The 19,588-nt window shown below is 48.1% G+C and overlaps 1 protein-coding gene across 4 annotated transcripts; it reads left to right on the forward strand.

The window, feature by feature from the left end:
- The first annotated feature begins 410 nt into the window (after positions 1-410).
- Positions 411-16,954, forward strand: LOC119952301 (gastrula zinc finger protein XlCGF8.2DB-like). 4 transcript variants are annotated; one of them, XM_038775943.1, is made up of 3 exons: positions 411-492; positions 13,523-13,617; positions 15,383-16,954. In XM_038775943.1, the coding sequence occupies exons 2-3, from the start codon at positions 13,566-13,568 to the stop codon at positions 16,195-16,197; spliced, it is 867 nt and encodes a 288-aa protein (XP_038631871.1). In that variant the 5' UTR covers positions 411-492; positions 13,523-13,565; the 3' UTR covers positions 16,198-16,954. The 4 variants fall into 4 exon arrangements, with proteins under 4 accessions (XP_038631871.1, XP_038631869.1, XP_038631870.1 ...); XM_038775941.1 differs by lacking the exon at positions 411-492 and adding an exon at positions 525-788; XM_038775942.1 differs by lacking the exon at positions 411-492 and adding an exon at positions 529-1,518.
- The last annotated feature ends 2,634 nt before the right edge of the window (positions 16,955-19,588 follow it).

Consider the following 19,588-nt stretch of genomic DNA (forward strand, 5'->3'; position numbering starts at 1 on the left):
TGGGGAGGTTGCTGGGTTCCGGCGGGACGTGAAGGAGCTATGCTCCAAAAACTCTTGATTCAAAATAAACCTGTTGAATTTTAACCTGGTGTTGTGAGATTTCTTTCTGTGCCTACCCCAGTCCAACGCCAGCATCTCCACATCATGAATAATCAGCAAGTCTGTGGCCACTCTCACCAATTGAAAGCGTCACAATGCCCGGCTGATTGACGGCGGCCCCGGACCAATAGGGGGAGAGAGTGGGCGGTCCTGGAAGACCAAGTAGGAGAGGATGAACCTCCAAGCAGAGTGAGCGAGGGACGGGGCCGGGTTAAACTGGAAATGGATCATGCGCAGTGTGAGTAATGGTGAAGCAGCGAAGATATGATGCAGAGTCGGTCCGTGGATTAAAATGGCGGAACGGAGAGAGTTATATATGCGGCGGGTGAGCGGAGAAGTTTGAACTAGAAATCTCGAAAAATAGCTTCCTGTCTTCCGTTTACACTGGGCAGGGTACAGTTTTTATTCACAGTTACAAACCGAGTTCACGGATGCCATGTTTTCAAAAGACATCTTGCAGCAGGCGCATGCGTGACAACCATGTTGTGTGGATCATGTGCACCAAAGCGTCTGCGCGGCCGCCATGTTTATTCGGGGCTATTTTTTTCAATCTTAGATTCAAAGAAGGTTTACAGTGCAGAAAGAGGCCTTTAACCGATCATGTCTACTCCGGCCAATCAGGAGAAAATACATATTTTAATCTCGTTTTCCAACAACTGGTCAGGTTACATCACTTCAAATTCAGATCTGTGAGCATGCACTACAAGGTTTCTCAGTGGTGCCAGGGTCAGGGATGTCAAAAGTGGTGCCTGTAGCAGGAGCGTGAATGAGCGATGAGGTCCTGCAGCAAGAATTTAGGCAGCTAGGCAATAGACTAAAGAGCAGGATCTGAAAGGTTGTAGTCTCTGGATTTACTCTTGGTGCTGGTGAGTGCAGAAATGAGAGAAAGGTCAGATAGATGAATGCTTGGCTCAAAAAGTTGCGCAGCAGCAAGGGGGTAAGATCCAAGGGATTGTTTCTGGGGATGGTGGGACCTGTAGAAGCAGGACAGTCTGTATCTGAACCAGAATGTGATCCATATCCTCGCAGGTGGGTTTGCTAATCATAATAATATATTACTACTGCATCCTCACAGACGGATTTGCTGGTGGTGTTGGGAGGGATTTAAATTAGTTCGGGAAGAGGAGGGGACACAGTCAATGAAATATGGACACAGAGTGTTGAGTTTGAAGGGAGTAAGGCGAGGCTGGATGACCTGTAATGCAAGGAGTGTCATGGGTACGAGCGTGGATTGCAAATCTGTTGTAGTCATCACAGAGAGATTGCTGAGGAGGGGCAGGACTGGCAGGTGAACATTCGGGGTATATGATCTTTCAGCAGGACAGGAGAGGGTGTAAAAGAGGAGGTGGTGTCAATTAAGGAATCTGTTCCTGCAGTAAGGAGGGACGCTGTCTTGGAAGGACCTTGTAATGAGGCTTTGTGAGTAGACCTTATGAATAAAAAGAGAGAAGTCACACTGCTTGGAGTGTATTATAGACCAGTGTTTTTTGAACTTTTTTTCCGGGGACCCATTTTTACCAAGCAGCCAACCTTCGTGACCCAACCCGGCCGACCTTCGTGACCCATGCCGGCCGGCCTTCGTGACCCATGCCGGCCGGCCTTTGCGACCCACCATTGTTTGTTGCTGACAAAAATGAGGGAAATGGTTTTGGGTCCCTTCGGCCCCAATGGTCCCTTTGGCCCCTCGAACTTGAAAAATAAGGCTGCGACCATGTTAAAAACAAAAATGTGGCCGCACTGCGTATGCGTTCCTGATCATCGGTGCGCAGACGCATAGTTTTTCACATGCGCACCGATGATCGAGCACGCATGCCCAGTGCGGCCGAATATTTTTTATCTGTTCTTGGCCATTTTGAAGGACGCTTTCAGCCCGCATTATTAAAAGCCGGCTGTTGTGCGCGGATTTGCACAATCGAGAGCGCCACAACGGACGGCTCCGCAACTCTCTTGACACCCACCCGCGACCCACCCACGGGTCGTGCCCCCGAGTTTGACAATGCCTGTTATAGACCACCAAATAGTCAGAGGACAATAGAGGAGATGATATGCAGACAATTCACTGATGTGTGTAAAAACAATAGAGTAATTATTTTCGGGGATTTCAACTTTCCCAACATTAATTGGGATAGTCATTGTAAAGGGATTAGAGGGAGCAGATTTCTTGAAATGTATGCAAGTGAACTTTTTATATCAACATGTCGTAGGTCCACTAAGGGATGATGCAGTGCTCGACCTAGTTCTGGAGAACGAAGCTGGACAATTGTAGCACTTGGGGAGCATTTTGGTGATTTGTCATGGAAAGGGATAAGTTTTTAAAAATTAATTTACGGGATGTGGGCATCACTGGTTCGACCAGCATTTATTGATAATCTCTAGTTGCCATTCAGAAGGTGGTTGTGAGTTGCCTTCTTGAACCGCTGAAATCCCTGGGGTGTAGGTATACCCACTGTGCTGTTACGGAGGGAGTTCCGGGGGTTTGCCCCAGCGTCAGTGAAGGAATGACAATGTATTTCCTTGTCAGGGTGGTGGGTGACTTGGAGGGGAACCTCAAGGCGGTGTGTTTCCCAGGTATCTGCTGCTCTTAGGGCAGCACGTTAGCATGGTGGTTAGCATAAATGCTTCACAGCTCCAGGGTCCCAGGTTCGATTCCTGGCTGGGTCACTGTCTGTGCGGAGTCTGCACGTCCTCCCCGTGTGTGAGTGGGTTTCTTCCGGGTGCTCCGGTTTCCTCCCACAGTCCAAAGATGTGCGGGTTAGGTGGATTGGCTATGCTAAATTGCCCGTAGTGTCCTAAAAAGTAAGGTTAAGGGGGGGGTTGTTGGGTTACGGGTATAGGGAGGATACGTGGGTTTGAGTAGAGTGACCATGGCTCGGCACAACATCGAGGGCTGAAGGGCCTGTTCTGTGCTGTACTGTTCTATGTTCTATGTTTTCCTTCTAGATGGTAGTGGTCGCGAATCTGGAAGGTGCTGTCTAAGGAACATTAGCGAGTTACTGCAGTGCATCTTGTCGATGGTACACACGGATGCCGCTGTTTGTCAGTGGTGGAGGGTTTGAATGTTAATTTGGCCTGCAAAAAAGGTGTTTTGGATTGTGGGGGGTGGGTCTGGTCATAGTAGACCGGGAACAGATATTTCTGGGAAAATCTGTAGCAGAGCTGTGGGGCCCGTTCAAAATGGAACTGGTGAGAGTACAGGTCCACAATGTTCCCTTCAGGGTAAAATGGAAGAGCAACAAGTCCAGAGAACCCTGGATGTCTGGAATTATTCAGGACTGAATAGGAAGGAAGAGAGGCTTTTAACTGGTACAAAGGGAGCAAATCTCGAGAAGCTCTCGTGGTGTATAGAAAGTGCGGGGGGGGGCTCTAGAGGCGGGAGGTCTGATCATGGGGGGTCTTCAATATGGTGTTGGATCCTTCACTGGATCGGTCCAGCTCTAGGACGGGTAGGAGGCCGGCGGCGGCCAAGGTACTGAGAGGGTTTATGGACCAGATGGGTGGGGTGGATCCATGGAGGTTTGTGAGGCCGAGGGCACGGGAGTACTCTTTCTTCTCCCACGTACATTGGGTCTACTCTCAGATCGACTTCTTCGTGGTGAGTAGGGGACTGATTCCGAGAGTGGAGGAGGCCAAGTATTCGGCCATTGCAATCTCCGACCACGCTCCGCATTGGATAGAGTTGGAGATGGGGGAGGTGCGGGACCAGCGCCCGTTGTGGCGGTTGGATGTGGGGTTGTTGGCGGAGGAGGAGGTGTGTAGGAGGGTCCGGGCAAGTATTGAGGGGTACCTCGAGGTGAATGATACGGGGGAGGTTCAGGTGGGGGTGGTCTGGGAAGCCCTGAAGGTAGTGATTCGTGGGGAGCTGATATCCATCCGGGCACAAAGGGAGAGGAGTGAGAGGGCTAGACTGGTGGGAAAGATGCCGGAGGTAGACAGGAGGTACGTAGAGGCACCAGAGGAGGGACTGTTGGGGGAGAGGCGCAGCCTGCAGGCTAAATTTGATTTGCTGACCACAAGAAAGGCGGAGGCACAGTGGAGGAAGGCACAAGGGGCAGTGTATGAACATGGTGAAAAGTCGAGTAGGATGCTGGCTCATCAGCTCCGCAAGCGGGATGCGGCTAAGGAAATTGCTGGAGTGAGAGACAAGAGTGGGAATGTGGAGCGGAAGGGAGTAGAGGTGAATGAGGTCTTCAAGGGCTTTTACGGGGAACTGTACCGGTCGGAGCCAACGGTGGAGAGGAGGGGAATGGAGAGGTTTCTCGACGGGCTTTCTTTACCGAAGGTGCAGGAGGAGCAGGTGGAGGGGTTGGGGGCGCCGATTGAGCTGGAGGAGCTAGTTAAGGGGATCGGGCAGATGCAGTCAGGGAAGGCACCAGGGCCGGATGGGTTCCCGGTGGAATTTTATAAAAAGTTTGTGGACCTAGTGGGCCCCTTGCTGGTGCGGACACTTAATGAAGCGTGGGAAGGGGGGACTTTGCCCCCGACAATGTCGCGGGCGCTGATCTTGTTAATCTTAAAAAGGGACAAGGACCCCCAGCAGTGTGGTTCATACAGGCCCATATCTCTCCTCAACGTAGATGCAAAGGTGCTGGCAAAAATCCTGGCCACCAGGATAGAGGACTGTGTGCCAGGGGTTGTACACGAGGACCTTCGATAGAGTGGAGTGGGGGTACTTATGGGAGTTGTTGGGGAGGTTTGGATTTGGTGAAGGGTTTATTAGATGGGTGAGGCTGCTATATGAGGCCCCGATGACGTGCGTGGCCACGAATGGGAGGAGGTCGGAGTACTTCCGGCTTTACCGAAGGACCAGGCAGGGTTGCCCCCTGTCCCCCTTGTTGTTTGCATTGGCAATCGAGCCGCTGGCGATGGCGTTGAGGGATTCAGAGAGGTGGAGAGGTTTGGTGTGAGGTGGGGAGGAACATAGGGTGTCGTTGTACGCTGATGACCTGCTACTGTATGTGGTGGACCCGGTGGGAGGGATGCCGGGGGTGATGGAGCTGCTAGCTGAGTTTGGGACTTTTTCAGGTTATAAACTAAATTTAGGCAAGAGTGAGGTGTTTGTGGTGCACCCTGGAGACCAGGAGGAAGGAATTGGTAGGCTCCCGCTGAGGCGGGCAGGGGAGAGTTTTAGGTACCTGGGGGTGCAGGTGGCCAGGGACTGGGGGACTCTTCAGAAACATAATTTCACCAGGCTTGTAGATCAGATGGAGGAGGAGTTCAAGAGGTGGGACATGCTGCCATTATCGTTGGCGGGGAGGGTGCAGTCCGTCAAAATGACGGTGCTTCCGAGGTTCTTGTTCCTCTTTCAGTGCCTGCCCATCTTCATCCCCACGGCCTTCTTTAGGAGAGTGACTAGCAGTATTTTGAGCTTTGTGTGGGCACATGGGACTCCGAGAGTGATGAGTGTTTTCCTGGAGCGAGGGAGGGATAGAGGCGGGCTGGCGCTGCCCAACCTTTTGGGGTACTATTGGGCGGCCAATGTGTCAATGGTGCGTAAATGGGTGATGGAGGGGCGGCGTGGAAAAGAATGGAGATGGCGTCATGTAGAGGTACGAGCCTGGGTGCCATGGGAACGCCGCCGTTGCCGCTCTCCCCTAAGAGGTATACCACGAGCCCGGTGGTGGCGGCGACCCTAAGAATCTGGGGACAGTGGAGATGGCATAGGGGAGAAACAGGGGGCTCGATGGAGGCTCCATTGGGTGGCAATCATCGGTTCATCCCGGGGAACAAGGATGGGGGATTTAGGGGGTGGCAAAGGGTGGGCATCAGTTAATTGAGGGAGGTTTGCGGGCCTGGGGGAATTGGAAGATAAATTTGGGCTTCCCCAAGGGAACATGTTCAGATACTTGCAGGTAAAGGCGTTTGCTAGGCGACAGGTAGAGGGATTCCCTTTGCTGCCCTTGCGGGGGACGATGGACAGAGTGCTTTCGGGGGTGTGGGTCGGAGAGGGAAAGGTGTCTGACATCTATAAGGTAATGCAGGAGGTGGAGGAGTCGTCAGTGGAGGAGCTGAAGGCTAAATGGGAGGGGGAACTTGGGGAGCAGATAGAGGACGGGACTTGGGCGGATGCCTTGGAAAGAGTCAACTCTTCCTCTTCATGTGCGAGGCTTAGTCTCATCCAATTTAAGGTGCTGCACCGGGTCCACATGTCCGGGACTACGATGAGTAGGTTCTTTGGGGGTGAGGACAGGTGCACCAGATGTTCGGGGAGTCCAGCGAATCATGTCCATACGTTCTTGGCATGCCCAGCACTGGAAGAATTCTGGAAGGGGGTGGCGGGGACGGTGTCGAGGGTGGTTGGATCCAGGGTCAAACCAGGGTGGGGACTCGCGATTTTCGGAGTTGCGGTGGAGCCGGGAGTGCAGGAGGCGAAAGAGGCCGGTGTCCTGGCCTTTGCGTCCCTAGTAGCCCGGCGGAGGATCTTGCTGCAGTGGAAGGATGCGAGGCCCCCAAGTGTGGAGACCTGGGTCAATGACATGGTGGGATTTATAAAGCTGGAAAGGGTCAAATTTGCCCTGAGAGAATCAGTACAAGGTTCTATAAACGGTGGCAGTTGTTGTTGTTAATATGTTGGGTTGTTCATTGAGGAGGGGCGAAGGTTCATGATTGTTGTCATTATTGTTATTGTTGGTATTTTAGTATGGTTTGATGTTGTATAAATTCAAAAACTTTTCAATAAAAATTATTTTTAAGAAAAAGAAAGTTCAGGGGGAACTCAAAAAAACAATTAGGAGAGCAAAGAGGGGCATGAAAAAGCACGGATGGGTAAGATTAGATTAACAAATTCTTGTTGAATCTGCCACAGCAGTGAAACAGCAGGGAGAAAATGATGAAAAAGATTTATTAGTAATAATCAAATACTCCACTCCCTGAAGGGTCTGCATCCTCAACCTACACCCAGGTCAGTTTTTTTTAATACTAGTGTGGGTATCCCTTGTTAAGGTGAAACTTCGCCCCAGTTACCGGGATGTTTATATTCTGTGAAGGTCACGGGGAATTGGACTGTCTTTATTCCTTGACTTCCGTGGGGCTTATAACACTCTTACCCCCCCCACCCCCCACACCAAATCTAGGGTGACGCCCGTGTCAGTAGGCTAACACGAAAAGTCTCTTGGCTTCTTAGCCCAGGGATGGCTTTCGGGCGCTATCTATCGTACGTGGAGTTGTATACCTGACCAGAGAGTGGCGTTTTTGCAAGCATCGCTTGGGCTGGACTGGCTCATTTGTGGGACCTGGCACGGGCTTCCATCGGCGCAACACATTCATGTCAGATTCTGAGTCGGAGCTGGGTGGGACATCATCCGGCATCAAAGTGCCTTCGACCTCAGCGTTCAGACTCTCGTCAGATGACACTACCGGGAGCAGTGGAGAAAGCATTGGCGAAGGCGGGAAAGGGTTCTGGATCAAGGATTCTGAAACTGGGTCTGGCACGTCGGCAGCATGGCATTGGAGATGGTCAACCTGCCGATTGGACTCACGGCCCTGTGCCCATACCCTATACAAAACCAGTGCAGTTTGCGGCCACACGACACGTGGGATCCATGCGTACCCTTTGCAGAAATTCTGGACGTGCATGAGATCACCGTGGGCGAACTTGTGCAACAGCGTATGCCAGCCTGCATCCGCCTATGTTCCCTCCTACCCACGGCAGACTCCCTCCAATGCCTGGGATAACCAAACCTAGACAGGTAAGGAGGCCACCCATCAACAACTCAGCCCCTGCGACTCCTGTTGTGACGTGTGGTGCCGTCCGGTAACGAGAAGAAGTGTGCCTGTCGAGTCTCCCAGGAACTCGAGATCTGGTTCTTCATCCAGAGCACACACCCCATGTGTGCTGAATATTTGACGCAACCTATCGACAGCGGCCCGCGTGGTCGTTGGCTGCATCCTGTTGACTTCCATCCACTTTTAGTGAGTGTTCACGACGTGAAGGAACATTGCCCCCTGGGAAGGTCCAGCAAAGTCGATATGGAGGCGGGTTCACGGTCGACCTGGCCACTCCCATAGGTGGAGCTGCACTGCTGTTGAGAGTTTTTGGTGCTCCTGGCATGGTGTGCAACATTGGGCCAAGTTTTCTATGTCTGTGTCAATCTCAAGCCACCATACATAACTGCGGGTCAGCATCTTCATCTTTCACACCCCAGTGAGTCAATTGTCGAGGTCTTGCAAGAGTGGACCACGCCCTCGCTCCTGAACTACCACTCATGTTCCGCACAAGATCATGTCATCCTCAATAATGTATCTTGGAAGCATATGCCTTCAAATTGCCTGGCAGAACTCCATACAGTATGATGTGTTTGATGCGGGACATCTGCGGGTCTATCTGGATCCAGCTTCGCATGTGAGATGCCGTTACCAGCAGGGAGTCCATAAAATGGAGGGATGCGATGATCTCATTGGCCAATGCCAATGTGGGTGGCCTGGTAGGGAGGAGAAGGTGGCTCAGTGCATCAGCATGGGAAATCTTGCTCCAGCACATACTTGAATGCTACTGATAACAGTGTCCATCGCTGAATCCTAGCAGAGGCTATGGGGAGGAAATTGCCCGGTCCTCCTTAAACAAACCGAGTCAAGATTTGTGGTCCAGGAAGACGGTGAACGGATGTCTGTAGACATATGAGTGAAAATGTATCACCCCAAAAACCACGGCCAACCCTTCCTTTTTGTTCTGAGCATAATTCTTCACAGCGTCAGCAAGTATCTGTGATATGAATGTAATGGGGCGCTTCGACCCATTGTCCATTTGGTGGGAATGGACATCCCAAACCATATAGGGCGAAGCATTGCGTGCCAGCAATAGTTTTTTGGATGGGTTGAAGTGGGTCAGCAGTTTTGAGGACAACAGTTGTTGCCTTGCCCTTGCAAAGGCTGTGTCCTCTGCCTCGGCCCATTTCCAAGGGTGCCCCTTTTTTAAACAGATGGTGGAGGGAGGGCTAATAGCTTGGCCAAGTTGGCGATAAATTTCTCATAATAGTTCACTCGGCCTGAAAATGAACGAAGTTCCGTCAGCCCGCTGGGTACAGGGGCCTGCCGGATCACCTATACCTTCTCCTCCATGGGATGCAATCCATGACAGTCCACGGGGTCACCTAGGTAAGTTGAAAATGCACTTCTCTCTTCAGAGGTGAATGCCAGCCTCCTCAAATAACCGGAGGACCTCGGCCAGGCGTGCCCGTAATCAGAACACCATCCAGGTATACTGCCATGCATAGGAGCCTGCTGTTTTCCATCACACTCTGGAAGACATGTCTGCAGGATGACCAGATATGGAAACTGAATGTGCAGGGGTATTTGTTATTGAGGAAGGACAGACAAAAGGGAAAAGTCGGTGGAGTTTGTGTCCTGGTTAAAGAGGAAATTAAAGCAATCGTGAGGAAAGTTATTAGCTCTGACTATGGGGAATTTTGCCTTCTGTGACCGAGCCAGTTCTGTACCCATCTTACCACCTCACCTCTGATCCCATGTGATTTCACCTTTGCCAGTTTGCCATGAGCACCTTGTCAAAAGCTTTAAGTCCACGTAAACAGCATCCGCTGCCCTCCCCTCATCAAACATCTTTGTCACCTTCTTCTCAGAAAACTCGATCAAGTTATGAGGCACGACCTCCATTTCACAAAACCATGCTGCCGACCGTTAATAAGTCCATTTGTTTCCAAATGGGTATAAATCCTGTACCTGAGAATTCTCTTCAATAATTTACTGACTACTGATGTGAGGCTTACCAGCCTACAGTTTCCTGAATTATCCCTGCTCCCTTTCTTAAACAGCGGTACCACATTAGTTACTCTCCAATCCTCCTGGGACCTCGCCCCAAGTCAATGAGGATACAAAGATGTCAGTCAAGGCCCCAGCATTTCCTACCTTGCTTACCTCCGTATTCTGGGGTAAATCCCATCCTGCCCAGGAGACTTATCTACTTTAATATTTCTTAAAAGACCGAATAGCTCCTCCTCTTCGATGTCAACAATAGATTGGGCAAATCAAGTTGGGCAAAGCAAATCAAAATACCGTACAGGAGCAATTCCTGGAGTGAATATGTAATGGTTTTCTGGACCAATACATTGAGAAACCAAATAGAAAAACAAGCCATCCTAGACTGGGTACTGTGTAATGAGAATGGAATCATTGGAAGTCTAGTTGTTCAAGACCACTTGGGGATGAGCGACCATAATATGATCGAATTTTTCATAAAGATGGAGAGTGAAGTATTTGATTCTGAGACTACGGTCCTGAATCTTAATGAAGGAAACTCCGATTGTATGAGGTAGGGTTGGCTTTGATCGATTCGGGAACATCATTTGAAGGGATAACAGTGGATAGGCAATAGCAAACATTCAAGGAGCACATGGGGAAGTGCAACAATTATTTATTCTTCTCTGGCACAAAAGTAAAACTGGAAAGGTGGCCAATCCATGGCTTACAAGGGAATTGAGAGATAGTATTGAAACCAAGGAAGAAGCATAAACATTGGCCAAGAAAAATAACAGATCTGAGGATTGAGAGCAGTTTAGAATTCAGCAAGGGATTAATTAAGAAGGGGAAAATAGAGTGCGAGAGTAACCTTGCAGGGAACATGAAAACTAACTCAATGTTTCTATCAGTACATGAAGAGAAAAAGATTGGTGAAGACAAATGCAGGTCCCTTCCAGTCAGAAACAGGGGAATGTATAATAGGGGACAAAGAAATAGTCGAGCGACTAAACAAATACTTTGGTTGTGTCTTCAAAAATTAGGACAAGCAGATACCAGAAATGTTGGGGAACGCAGGATTTAGGAGAGAGGGAACCGAAAGAGATCAATATTAGTGGAGAAATAGGGCATTGCAGTGGGTTAGCACTGTGGCCTCACGGAGCCGAGGTCCCAGGTGCGATACCGGCTCTGGGTCACTGTCCGTGTGGAGTTTACACATTCTCCCCGTGTTTGCGTGGGTTTCGCGTCCACGACCCAAAAATGTGCAAGCTAGGTGGATTGGCCACGCTAAATTGCCCCTTAATTGGAAAAAAATGAATTGGGTACTCTAAATTTATTTTTAAACATTAGTTGAGATATGATGCTGTAGAATTGATGGGCTTGAAGGCTGCAAAAAGCCCCAGAGCCTGATAGTCTACATTCCAGAGTACTTAACGAAGTGGCTCAAGAAATAGTGGATGTATTGGTGGTCATCTTCCAGGATTCTATACACTGGAACAGTTCCTGCAGATTGTAGGGTAATAATGTATCTCCATTATTTAAAAAGGGAGTTGGAGGGAAAACAGGGAATTATAGACCAGTCAGCCTGACGTCGGTAGTGGGGAAATTTCTAGAATGAAAGATTTTATTGTAGAACATTTAGAAAACAGTGGTTGGATCGGACAGTCAGCATAGATTTATGAAGGGGAAATCATGCTTGACAAATCTGCTGGATTTCTTTGAGGATGTAACTGGTAGAGGTGACGCGGAGGAGGCAATGGATGTGTTATATTTGGACTTTCAGAAGGCTTTTGACAAGGTCCCACATAAGAGATTTACATTTAAAATGAAAGCACAAAGATTGTCGGGTGGTTGACGGGGAAGAAGGTGGTCTCAGGTTACAGGATGATATCGATGAATTGGTCAGATGGGCAGATCAGTGACAGATGGACTTTAACCCAGAAAAGTGTGAGGTGATGCACTTTGGCAGGAGTAACACAACAAGTGTTCACAGCTCCAGGGTCCCAGGTTCGATTCCCAGCTTGTATCACTGTCTGTGCAGAGTCTGCACATTCTCCTTGTGTCTACGTCGGTTTCCTCCGGGTGCTCCGGTTTCCTCCCACACTCCAAAAATGTGCAGGTTAGGTGGACTGGCTCTGCTAAATTGCCGTTAGTGTCCAAAAAAACGCTAGGTAGGGTTATGGGGATAGGGTGAAGGTGAGGGAATAGGGTGGAGATATGGGCTTAGATATGGTGCTCTTTCCAAGGGCTGATGCAGACTCGTTGGGCCACATGGCCTCCTTCTGCACTGTAAATTCTACGATTCTATGATAAGGGAGTATTCAATGAAAGGCAGGACACTAGAAAATTCAGGATTTTTGGGTACTTGCCCACAGATCCTGGAAGGTGGTAGGACAGTTTAATAGGGTAGTTAAGGCATATGGGTCACTTGCCTTTATCAGGCGTGGATAGATTATAAGAGCAGTGGGGTTATGCTGGAGCTGAGGAAGACTTTGGTTAATAAATAGCAGTGATCGCTTAATGTAACAAGTAGGCTTCAATGAACTTACTGTGAAAAGCCCCTAGTCACCACATTCCGGCGTCTGTTCGGGGAGGCTGGTACGGGAATTGAACCTGTGCTGCTGGTCTTGTTCTGCATTACAAGCCAGCTGTTGTAGCCCACTGTGCTAAACCAGCTTCTTAGTACTCCAACTGTGGTATATCAGTTATGGTGACCGCGCTATAGAAAGGATAAAATTGCACTAGAGAGGATGCAGGATGTTGCCTGGCTATCTAATAAGGCTGGATAAGCTTGGTTTGTTTCCTTTTGAGTAGTGAAGGCTGAGAGGGGACTTGACTCAGGTGTATAAGATTATGAGGGGCATGGACAAGGTGAATAGAAAGCAGCTGCTCCCTTTAGTTGAAGGGTCAGTAATAAGGGGAGCATAATTTTAAGGTAGAAGGCCTTTGAGAAAAATCCCCTGTAAACCAGAGGGTTGTGGAAATCTGGAATGCACTGCCTAGGAGGGTAGATGAGGAAGGAAAACTCACAATTTTTAAATAAGTACTTGGATGAGCACTTAAAATGTAACATTCAAGGCTTTGAGCTAAGTGCTGGGAAGTGGGCTTAGTGTAGATTCTTTTGTTGTTGCAGGCTTGATGGGCTGAATGGCCTCATGTACGGGAGGGATTCTATGATAGACACTGCAAATTTATCTTAGAGGGAACTGCAAGATGAGGATTGGCAGATTGAAAACTCAATCCATACATCACATCAAACTTTTCAGAATCACTCGGTTCACCAGAACCGTAAGATTATCAGCTTTTGAACCTGCTGGAAATAGGTTTGTCTGTTCTGTCTGGGAGATGGTTTCAGGTATGAGCGAGAGTGTAAAAACATAGGGTGGCACAGTGGGTAGCACTGCTGCCTCACGGCACTGAGGACTCAAGTTTGATCCTGGCCTCGCATCATTGTCCGTGTGGAGTTATCTGAATAAACTTTTAAAAGCAAGCATTTTAACTTATTCAATATGCTGTATGCAACAGATTAAGGAGCTCTTCTTTTTCCGTTGGAAACTAGAGGAGGCTGCATTGATATTCATTGTCTTGAAATCCAATTCTGTGAAGTTCATGTGCTCTGCCACAATACTATCATCAGTGTCAATCATTGAATTAAAAATCAATGGGTCATCTGTATTCAGTGAAAAGTTGGCTTTATCTTTCAGGAATGTGATAACTGAATGTTTTGTACAATCAGGATCTCTCCATGTTGGCGTGGGTCTCACCCCCACAACCCAAAGATGTGCAGGATAGGTGGATTGGCTACGCTATGGGCGGCATGGCAGCACCTTGGTTAGTACTGTTGCTTCACAATGCCAGGGACCCGGGTTTGATTCCCAACTTGGTCACTATCTGTGTGGAGTCTGCACATTCTCCCCATGTCTGCGTGGGTTTCCTCCGGGTGCTCCACTTTCCTCCCACAAGTCCTGAAAGACGTGCTTGTTAGGTGAATTGGGTATTCTGAATTCTCCCTCAGTGTACCCGAACAGGCGCATATTGTGGCGATTTTCACAGCAACTTCATTGCAGTGTTAATGTATGCCTACTTGTGATATTAATAAAGATTATTATTATTAATTGCCACTTAATTGGAAAAAATATATAATTGGGTACTCTAAATTTATTTTTAAAAAGAGTGTAAAAACACAGGGATTCTCAAACACTGGTTCGACCACAACTAGAGAACTCTGTTCAGTTCTGGGAAACAAATATTCGGGAGGATGGGATGGCCTTGAAGGGAGTGTAGCACAAATTTACCCAAGTAATATTTGAACTCCAAGGGTTAGATTACAGGGTAAGATTACACAAAAGTGTCATAAAGCCATTATGGCACAGAGTATTCAGTCTATGCCAACTCTCCGGTACAATCCAGTCAGTCCTATCCTTTGCTCTATTCCTGTATCCTTGTGAGTTTATTTTCCTCAGATGCCTATGCAATTTCCTCCTGAAATCATTAATTGTGTCCGTTTCAACCCCCTCAGAGTCAGCAAGTTCCAAGTGGTTACCACTCATCGTGTCTCTCCCACATCCCCCTTGATCCATTATCTGAAATGAGTGTCTCTGACCCTTGTATGATCAGCTGATGGGAACAGATTTTCTTTGTCAAACTTATTTAAACATATCTGAATCTTGTTCACCTGATTCAAATCTCCCCATAACATTCTTTACTGGAACTATTCTGCTAAATCCCCTCAGCACCTTCTCGAGGACCTTCACATCCTTTCTAAAGTGTGGTGATGGGAACTGGAGCCAATTATCAAATTGTCACCTAACAAGAGCTTCAGAAAGATTCTGTATAACTTCCCTGTTCACTTTTGCTCATTGAGCTGTTTCTTTTCAACTTTCAGCCTTTTTTTTAATTGAAATTCATGTTTAATGTTTTCCAAACCTTCTCTTTCTGAAGTTTGTTTACGGACACATGAATCAGGAAAAAAATAAATGTCGCACTTCACCATCTTGGTGGTGTTTGGGCAGCACGGTAGCATTGTGGATAGCACAATCGCTTCACAGCTCCAGGGTCACAGGTTCGATTCCGGCTTGGGTCAATGTCTGTGTGGAGTCTGCACATCCTCCCCATGTGTGCGTGGGTTTCCTCCGGGTGCTCCGGTTTCCTCCCACAGTCCAAAGGTGTGCAGGTTAGGTGGATTGGCCATGATAAATTGCCCTTAGTGTTCAAAATTGCCCTTAGTGTTGGGTGGGGTTACTGGGTTACAGGGATAGGGTGGAGGTGTTGACCTCGGGTAGGGTGCTCTTTCCAAGAGCCAGTGCAGACTCGATGGGCCGAGTGGCCTCCTTCTGCACTGTAAATTCTATGATAATCTTATGAGTAAGTTGAACAAGCCTGCTGTTTTGTGTTTTGGAACCTCTCTTTATATCTCCCTCCCTCGTTCTCTCTTTCCCTCTGGTTTGTAAGACAATCCAGCAGCTCTCATGGTCACTTTTCCCTTGGGCGGGTCCACAAATTACTTGATTCATTTAGTTTAATTTCACCAGCTGCCATTGTGTATTTGTGACTTCTCTCTAATTATCTTTTTTTCTGTTTTAAATCAATTTTTCAGGATATCAGAAGGAGAGAATTTGCAGTTGGCAAGGTCAATTCAAATATCTGATCAAGACGGGAAGAGAGGCAATCAATTCACCAGAATCTGACTATCATCAGGTTTTGAATATGGAAGGAAAAAGCATCATTATTAGCGGAAAGAAATCATTCACGAGTGCAGTGTGTGGGCAAAGTTTCAGCCAATTATCTGACCTGACAAAACACAAACGCAGTCACACTGGGGAGAGACCATTCACCTGTCCTGAGTGCGGAAAGGGGTTCACTCAGTTATCCCACCTGGAGACACATCAGCGATTTCACACAGGGGAGAGGCCATTCACCTGCTCAGTGTGTGGGAAACGATTCACCATATCGTCTGACCTGCTTAGACACCAGCGATTTCACACCGGGGAAAGACCATTCCCCTGCTCCGAGTGTGGGAAGGGATTCACGCAATCAACTAATTTGCTGACACACCAGAGAATTCACACTGGGGAAAGGCCGTTCAGCTGCTCGAAGTGTGGGAAGAGATTCACTCAGTTATCCCATCTACTGACACACCAGCGAATTCACACTGGTGAGAAGCCGTTCTTCTGCTCAGATTGTGGGAAAGGATTCATTCAGTTATCTGACCTGAAGAAACATCAGCGAGTTCACACTGGAGAGAGACCATTCGCCTGCCCCATTTGTGGGAAGGGATTCAGTCAGTTATCCCATCTACAGGCACACCAGCGAGTGCACACTGGGGAGAGGCCATTCACCTGCTCCGAGTGTGGGAAGGGATTCACTGATTCATCCAACCTGCTAACACATCAGCGCATTCACAGAAATTAGTGACCTTTTGAATGGGTAGCCTGCAGGGAATGCTACAAAGACTCTGGAGAGCTGATGTTCCAATCAACATATTCACACTGGTGAGAGAAGGTTCAGATGCCCTCACTGCAGAAATGGACTGAGGTTATCATCACAACTCTCAATGCCAGCCAGTTCACAAGTAACCGCAATGATTGGATTTTGCTGTGAATCATATCAAAGACAGAACCATGTTCATTGGGGTCTCATTCTGCTGAGTGTAGTGAATGCCGGCTCAGTTTTAGAGGATAACATTCCAGATTAAGTCAAATTAATCAGTCATCTCTTTGAAACACTGTCCTGAGTCGTGCTTGATGGCTGGCGCAGACATGATGGGCTGAAGGGGCTTTTTGTTGTGCTGTAAAACTCTTATTTGAAATATTTGTAAGTCAAGTTAGCTATTTTGAAGGGCTCTCTTCCCCGTCTCCATCCTCACTTCGTCGACTGCACTGCCCTCATCTACCTTCTTAGCCCTTCAAAAAACGCAATCAAATTTGTGAGACATCACTTTCCCCTTACAAAGCCATGCTGACTCCCTAATTAGCCTTTGCCTGTCTAAATGCCTGTAGATCCTGTCCCTCAGAATACCGCCTAACAACATACCCACCAGAGAAGTACGGCTAACCGGTCTGTAGTTCCCAGGCTTATCCCTACAGCCCTTCTTAAACAAGGGCACAACATTTGCCACCCTCCAATCTTCAGGCACTCTCCTGTGGCTGTCGATTATTTAAATATCTCAGCTAGGGGGCCAGCAATTTACTCCCCAGCCTCCCACAACGTCCTGGGATACATTTCATCAGGTCCCGGGGATTTATCTTGATGCGCTTTAATACCTCCAGCACCTCCTCTGTAAAACTACACCCCTCAAGACATCACTTTTTATTTTCCCAATTTCCCTGATATCCGTGCCTTTCTCAACAGTAAATACTGACAAGAAATATTCATTTAGACCTCTCCTATCCCTTGTGGATCTGCACATAGATGCCATTGTTTATCCTTAAGAGGCCTTACCCCCTCCCTAGTCACCTTTTTACCCCTTATGTATCTGTAAAAGCTCTTAGGATTTTCCATTGCCTTATCTGCCAAGACAATCTCATGTCCCCTTTTTGCCTTCCTGATTTCTCTCTTAACTCTACTCCTACAAGCCCTATACTCTTCAAGGGATCAACTTGATCCCTGCTGCCTATGCATGTCATATGCCTCCTTCTTTCTTTTGACCATGGCCTCAATATCCCGAGTCATTCAGGATTCCCTCCTCCTACCAACCTTACCCTTCAATCTAAGAGGAATGTGCTCACGCTGAACCCTAGTTAACACCTTTTTGAAAGACTCCCCCTTACCAGCTATTGCCTTGCCTCCAAGTAGGCACCCCCCAATCAACTTTTGAAAGTTCCCACCTAGATTTAGAATTTTAATATTTTGCCAGAACTATCATTCTCCATAGCTATCTTCAAACTAATGGAATTATGGGCACTGGTCCCAAAGTAATCCTTCACTAACACTTCCGTCACCTACCCTTCCTTATTCAGCAAGAGGAGGTCATGTTTTGCCCCCTCTCTAGTCGGGCCATCCACATATTGAATGAGGAATTCTTCCTGAATATACTTGACAAATTTCTCTCCATCCTAACCCCTCGTGCTATGGCTGTCCCAGTTAATGTTGGGAACGTTAAAGTCCCCAACTAATACCACCCTATTTTTCCGGCAGCTGTCTGTAATCTCTTTACGTATTTGCTCCTGAATATCCCGCAGACTATTTGGAGGTGTATAGTACAGTCCTATCAAAGTGATCTCACTCTTCTTATTTTTCAGTTCTACCAATATAGACTCGGAGGTCGAATCCTCGGACATATCCTCTCTCTGTACTGCCATGATACTGTCCCTAATCAAAAGGCAACTCCCCCTCCTCTCTACCTCCTATTCTATCTTTCCTATAGCATCTGTACCCCAGAACATTGAGCTGTCAGTCCTGCCCCACCTTTAGCCATGTTTCAGTAATAGATATAATATCCCACCCATGTACCTATCCATGCCCTGAGTTCATCTGACTTCCTTTCAGCCTCTTGCATTGAATTAAATTCAGTTCAATCTATTTCTCTGCCTTCCACTTTTCTCCTACTGACTCTTGTTTCTGTCCTCTCTTTACTACCCTCCAACTTCCGCATTGGTTCCCATCCCCTTGCCACATTAGTTTAAATCCTCCCCAACGGCACTGGCAAACAACCCCCCCTAGGACATTCGTTCCAGTCCTGCCCAGGTGTAGACCGTCCGATTTGTAATCTTCCCAGTTCTCCCAGAACCGGTTCCAATATACAGAATCGGAATCCCTCCCTCCTGCACCATCTCTCAAACCACTCATTCATCCTGCCTACCCTATCATTCCTACTCTGACTAGCATGTGGCACTGGTAGAAATCCAGAGATTACTACCTTTGAGGTCCTTTTTAGTTTATCTCCAAACTCCCTAAATTCAGCATCTAGGACCTCATCCCATTTTTTACCTATATCGTTGGTGCCTATATGCACCACGACAGCTGGCTGTTCACCCGCCCCCCTTTAGAATGTCCTGCAGCTGCTCTGAGACATCAGGACACTTTCACCCGTGAGGCAACATATCTTCCTGGAGTCTCGTTTGTGTCCGCAGAAACGTCTGTCTACTCCCCTTACAATGAAAACCCCTATCACTATAGCTTTACCTCTCTTTTTCCTGCCCTCGTGCGCAGTAGAGCCAGCCATGGTGCCATGAACCTGGCTACTGCTGCCTTCCCCTGGTGTGCCATCTCCCTCAACAGTACCCAAAACGGTATACCTGTTTTGGAGGGAGATGACCACAGGGGACCCCTGCACTGCCTTCCTACTCTTCCTCTGTCTGATGGTCACCCATTTCCTATCTCCCTCAGACCTCTTTCCCTGCGGTGTGACCAACTCGCTAAAAGTGCTATCTATGACTTCCTCAGCATCGTGGATGCTCCAAAGTGACTCCATCCGCAGCTCCAGAGCCGTCAGGCCATCTAACAGGAGCTGCAGCTGGACACACTTGTTGCACGTGAAGGAGCCAGGGACAGTGGATGTGTCCCTGAACTCCCACATTGCACATGAGAAGCATTACACAGATCTGGGATCTCCTGCTATGTCTTAAACCTCAGGTTAACTTATACAACTACCAGGCCAAAAAAAACCTTATTTGTCACTTAGATTGAGACAATCCGATCAGCTACCTTTGCTACTTCCCTCCCATTCACCAGCCAACAGGCTAAACTGCCTCTAAACATTCCCCTTGCCTGACCCCTGAATTCATACCATTTTTGTTAGTTTCGCTCCCATCCCGCCTCATGCCCTGTCAGTTCATTTTTTCCGTGAGACCCCTGTCCTGTT

Source organism: Scyliorhinus canicula, chromosome 17, assembly GCF_902713615.1.
Source record: "Scyliorhinus canicula chromosome 17, sScyCan1.1, whole genome shotgun sequence".
NCBI lineage: Eukaryota > Metazoa > Chordata > Chondrichthyes > Carcharhiniformes > Scyliorhinidae > Scyliorhinus > Scyliorhinus canicula.